The sequence below is a fragment of the Rhopalosiphum padi genome, chromosome 1 (genome assembly GCF_020882245.1).
Source record: "Rhopalosiphum padi isolate XX-2018 chromosome 1, ASM2088224v1, whole genome shotgun sequence".
In the NCBI taxonomy this organism is placed as follows: Eukaryota; Metazoa; Arthropoda; class Insecta; order Hemiptera; family Aphididae; genus Rhopalosiphum; species Rhopalosiphum padi.
In genome coordinates this window covers 65,369,024-65,381,258 of record NC_083597.1, presented here as the reverse complement: position 1 = coordinate 65,381,258, position 12,235 = coordinate 65,369,024, and the positions used below count along the sequence as shown (strand labels likewise).

The following is a 12,235-nucleotide window of genomic DNA, read 5'->3' as shown; positions in this document are numbered from 1 at the left end:
TTTCACTCTCTTAACTATTTTTTTCTCTTTTTTTTTTTTTTTTGTGGTTATAAACTCGGCAAATGTGATTTTCGATCACTTTAAATTTTATTCAAACCCGACGATTTATTACACTACGACTACGAGTACTAAGTCTTTTTTCTGCTATTACTAGGTACTTTTAAATCTCGGTCGGTAACTGCACAGGAAAAAGGGTATTTTACAACGGTACCGATGGCGTCCAGAAGCAGGCTTAGTAGGAACGATAATTCTATGGCGGAACGGCGGTTGAGACCGATTTATGGTACTCAAATAATTCTCCTACTATTCGACATTCTTAAATTTTATTTTTGGTTTTTTTTTACTTACAGAATGGATAGACAACGGAAATTATAAAAAGGCTTTGCACGAGTTGGATAAATTAATAAAAAAATTACCCAGTCAAAATTGTTCCAAAGTATGAACCAAATGTTTAAATAGAGAATTCTTAAGTAGATTTGTCTAGTCAAATTATTTAGTTATAACCATATTTATTTCATACAGGCGCTGAAGAGTTTAACCTTAGTCCGACTTGGAAAAGACCAAGAGGCAGAAACATTGTTGAAAGAAGTAAGAGAATGCAAGCCATCTGATGAATCAACATTGCTTGCGTTAACAGCTTGCTATAGAGAGTTAAAAAAACGTAATTTTAATAGTATTTGCATTTAAGTTGATAAAATCTATTTTATTTTAATTGTATAGCTCATATGGTATGTGAAGTATACGAGGATGCTTTACTCCAAGATCCAGTCAACGAAGAATTATTGTCTAGTCTTTTCATGTCTTACGTTCGTGTTTGTGATTACAAAAAACAACAGCAAACTGCACTAGCTCTCCATAAAGTTAAACCAAATAACCCATATTATTTTTGGGCCATAATGAGTATTGTTATGCAGGTACATATTAAGTTATTGAAATATTAATATAAATAATGAAGTAGTTATTAATACTATTAACTTTGTCTTATTATATATAATTCCATGATTTATATGTATACCTATTTATTTTAAGGCGTATCAAGCAAATGATGAAATATCAAAAAGAATTACTCTGCCATTAGCAGAACGAATGGTGCAAAAATATATTAATGAAGACAAAATTGATGCTGAACAAGAAATTCAATTGTATTTGATGATATTAGATATGCAGGTAGCATTGAAGTTAACTGTTACATAAATAACATTTTCTTTAAAAAAAAAAAAAAAATGAATATTCAAAAATAATTTTTTAGAAAAAATACAAAGAAAGTTTAGATATTCTTAATGGACCACTTGGTGATAAGCTACATCGAACTGTTGGTCTCACGCGGAAAAAAATTGATATTTACTTTGAATTGGAAATGTATGGTGAAGCAAACTCATACCTAAAAAGTTTACTTCTTAAAGAGTAAGTTACTTCTTGTAATTTAGTATTGCTTACAGACTTAATTATAATTCTTATTTTCTGATTTTAAATAAAATATTTATATATTTATTTTAAAATAGTCTGTAATTTTTATTATTTTATATGTTTAAATTATGATATTTTTTTAAGCATATATTTATTTAATCAACAGCATAGATTCATGGATTTACTATACTAAATATTATGATTCATTATTTAAAATAATTGAATCTAAGGATAAATACTTAAACTGCAATGGGGATACTAATTGTTTACCTCACTTTGACTCATCTATAGAAGAAGCATTATTGTTTTTAAATGAATTACAAAAATTAAATTCTGAGCAAAACTATCCTCAAAGAGGAGTTTACCTCGCTCGCCTTGAATTATATTCTAGATTAAAAGAAAATGCTAATAAATATATGGGTAAGATAATTTACTTAAATTACAATCTAATAAATACAACTAAAAACATAAATTATTCTTTCTAGTTGCTTTAAATTTTTTTTCAACAAACGATTTTATCAATATTAAAAAAAAGTTATTGTAATTTGATAATTTCACACTTGTTAGTTATCCTATTTTTTCTTACTCTCTTCTATGCTTAAATTGTATTATTTATTATAAACAAAATAATTTCAGGTGATGCTATCAATCTTTTAACCGAATATTTTAAGATATTTGGACAAAAGCCATGCTGTTTTTATGATCTAAGACCATATATGTCACTTTTAAAAGAAGAATTACTCGATGAGTTTTTGAAGATATTGGATGAAATTGTTAATTTGAAAGAAGGAGAATTCCCAAAAACTGTGAGTACCTGCATAATTTAAGAGATTTACCAAGTATAATTCTAATTAAAAAAAAAAATGCTGTAGCTAGGTGTGGATTGCATCAGTCTTATACCACTCTAAGAAATGTAACACATGCCTTACCTTCATTTAGTTACTTTCATAACACTAGTGTTTACTACCATAGTTCCAGTATTGAAAAAAATTATAATTTATTAATCTTTTGACCATAATAAATTAAAAAAATTTGTGTACTTAATCATTTTTGTTAAGGGGATTCCATCTCGTGATTTTCTGTCTTTGTCTAACACACTCATGATATAGTATTTTAGACATGTTTTTTGCCAAACAAAACACAAACATACCAATTGATCTAATGAAGCGATAAGAATTATGAAAACAGATTTGAATTTGTTGTCAAGTCTATTTGAAATCGACTTTCTCGCAGCTTTGATATTTTCCTCCAAATTCCTAAAAAAAAAATACCTATTAAAAAAGAGTAATTAAAAATTTCCATTTTTCAATTTTTGAAGAAGTTAAAATCAAAAAGTCAAAAATCTGGGAAAGTCAATTTCAAGTAGACTCGACGACAAATTCAGATCTGTTTTCAAAATTTTTATCGCTTTATTGGGTCAATTAGTATGATTGGCAAAGGATCCGTCTAAAATCCTATGTCGCCCGTGCTTTAGACAAAAACAGAAAATTACGGTATCGAATCCCCTTAATTACAATTTATAATATATCATGTATTTCCAGAAATCTCAAATGGAATGTTATTTATCATATCTCCAATTAGCCAGACATGTTGGAATTCATGATCTCATGAACACCGAAGAAAAGTTAAAACTTGCTGATCGTTTACTCAGATGCTATCATAGATGTGAAATATTTAATAATAGCAAAAGATCTTCAGAAATAATGTAAAATTATATTATAATAATTTATTATCATAAAAAAATCATGCTTACTGTAAATATTTTATTTTAGGGCAAATGACACTTTTGTTATAATAATGGCACATTTAATGTATGACATTTGGGTTGAAAATAATAGACTCACATATATAAGGGAAGCAACTGTTGTACTTGAGTATGCATATGCTCTAAGTCCCTCAAATTTCCATATAAAATTGTTATTATTAAAATTCTACCATATGTTAGGTAATTATATTTCTATTTAAAATAATATTTTTATTTTTTTACTATTAAAATAATATATTTATTTATTTATCTTCTTAGGAGCCTCTGATGCGTCAAATTTAGCATATATAAATTTAGAAATAAAAAATACTCAGTTGGATTCATTAGGTTATTTACATACTTTTCAAATGTTCAATGAAGGTCGTTTCCAGAATGCATCTAAACTGTATGCTACAACTATCAGATTCTTCTCACATAATTATCGAGAGGTAGGAAAAAAAAAAGGTTTAGTTATATTTACATCCAGATTAATTTCATTGAATGTTTATTTTGTTTAAATTATTATATTAGGTCGCAGATCATTTAACAATATCGTACAAATTTGGATCTTTTATCAAAATTATTGAATTTGTGGAATTTAGAGAAAAACTTAAATATTCTATTCATCATTCTATGTGTCTTGTAGAAAACTATTTCATTTCGTTACTTGATGTTGATAATTTGGATGATTGTTTAGAGGTATTTTTAATACTAATTAATTAAGTTAAAATTTTTGGCTAAAACTTATTTGTGTATTTCACATTTATTAGATTATATTAAAAATGAATGATGTGCCTGAAATTGCTTCAAAATCTCAACTCAAAAAAATGATAAATAACCGAGACTATTCGGTATTAATAAATTACAATCCTCCTACACGATGCTTAACTACAGAACATTCAAATCAAATATTTTCTCATGATTTGCGTTTACTGGAAATCCGTGCTGTTTTGCTAAGTTGTATTTATTACAGTGCAAGAATGATTAAACAATTTAGTACTCAACATTTTAAAACACCTTCAGAAGTAAATGGACTTAATCCTGATGATGAATCTCTCAATTCAAATGACTTCGATCAATTGAATTTCCATTTGAAAACATTGAAAACTCTTAACACTCAATTGGAAAGCGATCCTCCAATTCCAGTTCCTAATAATGTATTTGGAAGTTTTTTTGGATCTAAGTTATTTGGTTTGGATAAATCTAAGACTATGTTGACAATTGTCATCAACTTCATTGAATTTATACAAACAATAGGATCAGATGTAAAAACTTCCGTTTCTACGGATGATGAATGGACAGCAAAGATGAAAACTAATGCTAATGAACTAACTATTGCATTTGATAAATCAATTACATATTGTAAATTTGTTATTTCAAAAACAATAAATGAAATAGATTCTAGTCTAAAATTAGAAGGAAGAAAAGAAGTATTAGAAGTACTTACAAATATGATAGATGTAAGAAGTATTATTATATTAATTATTAATACTAAATAATGGATATTAATTTATTCATTTTTTAATTTTCAGACTTTGAACACTTCATGCATATTTCTTTCTCTAGCAACATATTTTATAAAAAGTTATCAAAACAAAATAGTTTCTGATCCAAAGAAAATTAAAGCTAAACGAAAAACTTATTCTACGCCCTATAATCCTGAGGTAAACAATTGTAATATATAATTTATTAAATTTTAATATATACATAAATTAATTATATATCTTACATGAAATTTATAAAGTTTATCTAAAACAAATTTTAATATTATATTAACCTGTTGACTGCCACGGATGTTTTTCGTACCTTGCCACAAATGCTATAAGTACAAAAAATTATTTACACCTAACGTGCTATTTTGTTTTTATAATATTGTACTCACACTGTGCACTGTGTTTTCCTTTGATGCTACGTGTACAGTAATGTGAACATGTTTGCGTTATATAGAATAGGTAAATTGATTATATAGCCTCCTGGACCTGTTTTTTTAGTTAGCAAAAAAATATCACAATTTCTTAAAACCTTATAATTATTATAAAATAAAAATACACATAATTGCGATAAACTACCGTGGTGTACGAGGCACAACACATAATAATGTACTCATGGTAGTCAACAGGTTAATTATAAATTACAAATATTTTAATTTAATATTGACAGCATTATTTCATAGTAATACCATCATTAATAACTAGGGTTTGGGACTTGTTGCACTTAAAATCAAATATATCATTATTATGATATCAAAGTATGCTTAAAAATATGCAGCTAATTTTTTATTTTGGTTTTGATAAAACTTATTATAATTATGAAAATATAAATTTAAAAATTAGTTAGGTACATAATAAAATGTGAAATAACAAATTGATTATATACAGGATAATTCTTTTATCATGAAACACTCATTATTTCAAAAATTATTCATGTTTTTGAAAACATTTTTTACATAGTTCAAGTTGTTAAAAATCAACGTTTTTATTAAAAAAATTATATTTTTAAAATATTGTTTATTCTTATATTTTTTTAAGTTTTTTACTTTTTTGAATGACAAAAGAGTCTTAATTTCATAGCAGAATATTTTTCTGAATATTTTGATACATAAAAATTTAATTTAAGGCAAGTAGTTTATGAGTTATACGTATTTAAAGTTTAGACAAGTGGATTAGTGGACAAACATTTTGCAGGTAACCCCGTACCACTCCACTCCGCACATCAAAACTTTAAATACTTATAACTCAGAAACTACTTGCCCTAAATTAAATTTTTATATATCAAAATACTCAGAAAAATATTCTGCTATGAAATTAAGACTCTGTTGTTATTCAAAAAAGTAAAAAACTTAAATAAATATAAGAATAAACAATATTTTAAAAATGTTGATTTTTTAACAACTTGAACTATGTAAAAAATGTTTTCAAAAACATGAATAATTTTTGAAATAATGAGTGTTTCATGATAAAAGAATCATGCTGTACATATATATATAATTTATAAAAATCTGACACATATCCTGAGAAATAACGTAAACGCGTGGTATGCGATCAGTTATCCATGATTAACAAACAAACATGTATTGCTTTTTATTTCGTTGTACAATTTAGAATATAGATGTCATTAGATTTTACCACAACTATATAATTGTTGATAAAAAGGTTGATTCTTAAGTGACAAAGGAACTATCGTAAACAGATGTATGAGTCAGGTACTCGGGGAATTTTTTCCCAAGCAATTTTACATACATACAAATTTTAAAAATGCAAAATATGCACAAATATGTTATCTTTCCTTTCCTTTTTTTTTAATATAAAATATTTGTATATATTAAATACTTAAATATTGTTAAATACATTTTTATCTTATTGTCTATTGATAAATATCCCAAAGTCCCATTAATAATTACCTATGTATATATTCTATGGTCAAGATAAATAGTAAAATAGTAAATTTCCTTACAAGTTCTAACAAAAAATCAATTATATTTATTTTTAGAATCAATATAAAGGTAAATCAGAAATTTTACGTGAGGTTATTAAAACTGTTCAAAACAGCACTAGTCATATTCTTGTTTGTGTAAAGAATGTTGAAGAAGCATGGAATCGTATGGGATGTGGTAATTCCAATGCATTGATGTTAAAAAAACATGATACCGACTATACAATTAATGATACTGATGAAGGAAAAGAAGCTGACAAAATAAGACAGATCACAGCTGATAGGTGGCGACAGTTAGTGGACACTATTGATAAGAAGATTAGTGACAGTTATAGTGGTGCGTTAGATGAAATGATAAAAATATTAATTAAGAAACAAACACAAATCAACAAACTACCATCATTTTAAATGGTAATTTATAATTTTAAGAATACATGTAAATATTTTATATTTATCAAATAAATTGATACCTAAAAATATATGAAAATGTAACTATGCTTTGAATTTTAGTTAATGTATTTACTATTGACTAATTACCCTTAATATTTAAGGTGACAACATTGTATTAATTAAAACACTATTTACGACTTATCTAACTTGATTTTATCAATATAATTGTTATTTAATTTCTTAAATAAATAACTACTGTTTTACATTTTTTGGAAATAGACTATCAAAAAATACAATTATATAAAAGACTAATTAATTATTTTGGTTATTATGTCATAGTAAACCATTACTATTAAAAACCTTAATTTTTATAAATAATGAGTTTAATTAATAAATAATTCAGTCAGAATTGTGTATGAATAAACAGAATATATATTTTGATATGATATACATTTTTGCATGGACGTTTCATTCATATTACATATTGCCAAAATTGATTTATTAAATTGTAAAAAAAAAAATAACTTTAGTAACTATCAAAACCTTAAAGTACAAATATTTGTATAAATCATCTTGGCCCACATAGTATGTTTTGAATGTTAAAAACTAAAAAATAATCTGATCACTTAAAAAAATGTCTAAATTTTATGTTTTGTACAAATCTAATTACTTAACTATAATTTACATTTTTTCCAACATCATTTTATAATAAAATACTTACAAAATATTGCGAAACCAATATATCGTATGTAGTTAATATCGCCAGTATTAAATATAACAGTAATTTAATTTTAATATAATATAGAACATTAATATAAACTATAAACAATTTTATATATATCAACATATATAATATTGTTATATTAATATACAGGATGATAATTTTATCAAACAACACTCATTATTTCAAAAAGTATTAATGTTTTTGAAAATATTTTTTTACATAGTTTATAATTGTTAAAAAATTGACGTTTTTATTAAAAATTTATATTTTTAAATATTTTTTATCCTTATAATTTTTTAAGTTTTTACTTTTTTGAATGAGAACATAGTGTTTTAATTTCATATTCCAAAGCAGAATAATTTCCTAAGTATATAGATACATAAAATTTGAATTTAGGGTGAGTAGTTAATGAGTTCTACTTATTTAAAGTTTAGACAAGCAGAGTAGGGGACAAACATTTTGCGGGGTAACCCCGTACCACTCCACTCCGCGCAACTAAACTTAAAATACGTAAAAACTTAAAAACTCATAAACTACTCGCCCTAAATTCGATTATTATGTATCAAAATACTCAAAAAATTATTCTGCTTTGGAATATGAAATTAAAAATCTATGTTGTCATTCAAAAAAGTAAAAAAATTATACGGATAAAAAATATTTAAAAATATAAATTTTTAATAAAAACATTGTTTTTTTAACTATGTTAATTATAAACTATGTAAAAAAATATTTTCAAAAACATTAATAGTTTTTGAAATAATGAGTGTTGTTTGATAAAAGAATCACCTTGTATAATAGTATTGATGAAAATGGTAAAAATATGTATACTAATTCATGTAAGTAAATATTAAACGCAATACTTTGATCAAATGTATATGAGGCAATACAAAGTGACTGAGGATAAAAAAACAACATATAAATGAAAGATTTAACTATGGATTTGTTCATTTACTTTTTGCTCAACATCCTTCAATCTATTAATTTATAAATGGTTTGAGACGTCAATATAGGTATATATTATATATTTATATATATTATAATATAATGTATATAATAGGTTTACTATCTGGAATCAAAATAAGTCAGAGTATAGTAAGAAATCCAAATATGCCAAGGAATAAAAAGTATAAGGCAGTCAGTTAGGCTGAAAAAGTAAAAAAGTAGTTAAAGATTACTCAAATTAAGAATTCAAAGGTTGGTTTTAACTTATTGCATTTAATATCTACTTATATTGATAAATATGTATATATTTATACATACATATTTTATTTTTTCTACTTACATCAATGTTATTATATTATACATATTTTTATCAATACTGCTTTACATTAATATAACAATATTATATTATATTTTATACTAGCGATATATATTCCATGCTATATATTGGTCTACGATATTTTGTCGGCATACATTTTATTATATGTTTGTTATTTTATAAAACCTGTATTCTTTAAATTTTCTTTTTCCTTTCATTATAGTTTTATGGTTTATTTATATTTAGTATAAACTAAAACTTGTATAATAAAAAAGGATGTTTTAAATGCCTACTAAACTTCTAAAGTAATCGATTATTTTTAAAATTTTGATTATATAAATATGTATTCAACTTAATAATGTTAGTTTTTAAAGTAGATTGGCCAATATTCAATATCATTACTAATCCTTTTAATAAACCTGTTATAATTAATTATATTATTACTTATTATCAATGGTAATGGTTTAATCATGATTTATTATTGATGAATATGTTTTAATTTGTTAAACTTGAATTTTTAGTTTTTTATCTGGCAAAATAAATATAACATTTCTACACACTTTAGAATAAAAATATTTCCAATAAATAATGAACAAAAATGTATTATTATGAAAATGGTTTTATTATTCATTTTATATATATATTTGTATATTTTATTATAATGACATTATTATTATTATATTTATCATCTATCATTAAAATGTATGAAATGATAAAGATAACTCATGGACTATTTAATATTTAGATTTATTATGCTTGTGCAAAATTAATTTGTTTATATTAAATTAAATCTCATTCTTATTCTAAATTATATATTATAACACTGTTTAATTTCAAAATGTAATAGTCTTAGAGATAATGTAGAACATCAATTTTTAAGATTTTAATAACTAACTTAAAAAATTTATTTCTTATTTGGTTTAATACAATCAATATTTTTCCAACAAACTAAATTATATTTATTCAATTTTTTTTTTAAATGATTATTGAAAATTCTTAAAATGCAGGTTACTTTAAAATTTAACAGACTGAAAATGTGTATGACTGTAATGGATTAAAAAGAGTAAAAATTATATTATTATTTTATTTTAGTGAATAAAATTATCTTTGAATTATAAATAATGATATAATGTAACATACACAAATACACAATTTTTACAATTAATTCTTTGTACATAAATATTTGTGTCAAATTTACTTTATAATGTTTCTATAATAATATTATGTATATAGTATACACATGAACTGAATAATAAATTGTAAAATGTAATAAAATAAATTCACCTATACTCTATCCTACTATCCAGTGAGCCAGTGAGGTAACATACTGCAAACCAACAAAAATCTGTTTATTATATCCCTATACAACACCCTACGCCTACCATAGTAGAATCTGTCTCGATGGCAGGATATTGAGTAATTATATTTCATAATCGAAGTGTATACTGTCTAGATATAGTATTTTAGTGTTTGTGTTCAGTACTTTTATTAATTAGGTTAAAATTGTAATATATAAATGATTTTTATGAAATTTACCGTTTTGTTAATCAATTACTTATTGTTATTTGTTTGTTTTAAATTATTATTATTTATTTTTTTTTTTGTATATCAATAAAATTATATTAAAATATATTATGTAAAATATGCCAATATTTAATTTATATTTTTAGATATGTATTATATATTCTTTTCGACTCTGTAAATAATTTGGTACCACTATATATCTCTCCTTTTGTGAAATTATTTATTTAGTATTTAATTTGTGTTTTTAAGTTTACCTTGAAACATTACATTTTTCAATCAGTATAAGAAAAACCCATTATTATTTAAATTAATTTAATACTATTTTAGATATATGGAAATTATGAATAAACAGTAAAACCATAATATGTTTTCCCCTGTATTTTGGTCTAACTGATACAAAATATATCAACTAAACAGTAGGAAAACTACACAGATATACTCTATAATATATCAGTGCAATAAACTTTTGCTTAATCAAAAAAATTTAAAAAAATTTTATTTTACAACAAAAGAAAAAAAAGATATATTCTAAATTCATCAGTGTGCAAATGCATTCCATGAATTTTTTGTAACACTTTTTGTGTACATCATTTCATAGAATTATACTATAAAATAAATAACATTAGGTTTTTTTTATGTATCTTATGCTGTATAGTTTTAATGCTATAAATAATAAAACGGTACTAGCTAGACTATGTGGGCGACTTTGTTATTACATTAGATTTTCAATATTGGTTTTGCGTCCCATAAAAAATATGAAATTGTGCCCCTGGTAAAGGTCTGTTTTGTAGGCTGTAGCATTTCATAGTCAAAAATTTAAAAATGTAGGTACCTATTTTTTTATATATTTGGATAAAATTAAATAATATTTAAATAATGAATACCTAACGTTATAAGTTATAACAATATTTTTTTATAATTCAAAAACGTTATTCGCAATATAAAACTTTTAAGTACCTATATTATTATGATATAATTTTCAAATTTAATCTTTTCGATAAAAATAATTTCAACTTACTGTAATTACTAATAGAAAAATAAGTTACTTTATCTAATAATTATATCAAAAACATAAAATCAAATATACCAATTATAGTAATGTAGGTTAATAGAACGTTAATAGAACGTTTTCACTCGGAATCTTTTCTCATGTACGAGTACTTACCTACAAAGCCACAAAGGTATAAAATATTATTGAATTCAAATTTAACACGCCCATTATTACACGATTACAATGACCCACTCGACACCTACTACGTACTGCAGAGTGATACCCATTTGCTCACCTTTTGTGTCTTTGAATTTTACATAAATATTGAAAAATCAGAGTAATAAGTAATAACTATAGAGTTAAGAATTAAGATGTTGATGACTTGCATTTTTTTCCTTTGATTCATTTTTTTATGTTTTTGGTCATTTTTTGTAGTTTTCGTACAATGTGGGGGCATTTTTCTCAAATTTTAGATTTTAAAGAAAATTTATAAAATATTCAAAAAAATAATTTTAATATTATTTTATTGTGGGGTTTTTGTTGTAATTAAATTTATCGCGTAGTGCGTACCGATAAGATTTACTGTTTGAGTGTTATACATTGATAAAACAAGTGCTCTTTCAGACATATGCTGATCACACACATCACACGCTTATCGAATGTGATCTACATGATCTACTTCAAATATGCTCCCATCTTAGATCATATAGTATATGATCTAAGGCTCCCATAATGTCCGTTGATGTCGAACGAAATTTTTCATCA

At 24.1% G+C, this 12,235-nt stretch overlaps 1 protein-coding gene across 1 annotated transcript; it reads left to right on the top strand.

The window, feature by feature from the left end:
* The first annotated feature begins 34 nt into the window (after positions 1-34).
* LOC132932363 (N-alpha-acetyltransferase 25, NatB auxiliary subunit) lies at positions 35-10,607 on the top strand. The gene is made up of 15 exons (XM_060998710.1): positions 35-283; positions 351-436; positions 523-661; positions 721-914; positions 1,030-1,167; positions 1,250-1,404; positions 1,574-1,827; positions 2,044-2,213; positions 2,949-3,112; positions 3,180-3,352; positions 3,431-3,600; positions 3,683-3,850; positions 3,922-4,611; positions 4,684-4,815; positions 6,641-10,607. The coding sequence occupies exons 1-15, from the start codon at positions 214-216 to the stop codon at positions 6,989-6,991; spliced, it is 3,054 nt and encodes a 1,017-aa protein (XP_060854693.1). The 5' UTR covers positions 35-213; the 3' UTR covers positions 6,992-10,607.
* The last annotated feature ends 1,628 nt before the right edge of the window (positions 10,608-12,235 follow it).

Coding starts and splice junctions, on each gene's coding strand:
- LOC132932363 (XM_060998710.1), top strand. CDS start 214: ATGGCGTCCAGAAGCAGGCTTAGTAGGAACGATAATTCTATGGCGGAA. Junction 915..1,029: donor TAATGAGTATTGTTATGCAG/GTACATATTAAG, acceptor ATTTATTTTAAG/GCGTATCAAGCAAATGATGA. Junction 4,612..4,683: donor TACTTACAAATATGATAGAT/GTAAGAAGTATT, acceptor TTTAATTTTCAG/ACTTTGAACACTTCATGCAT.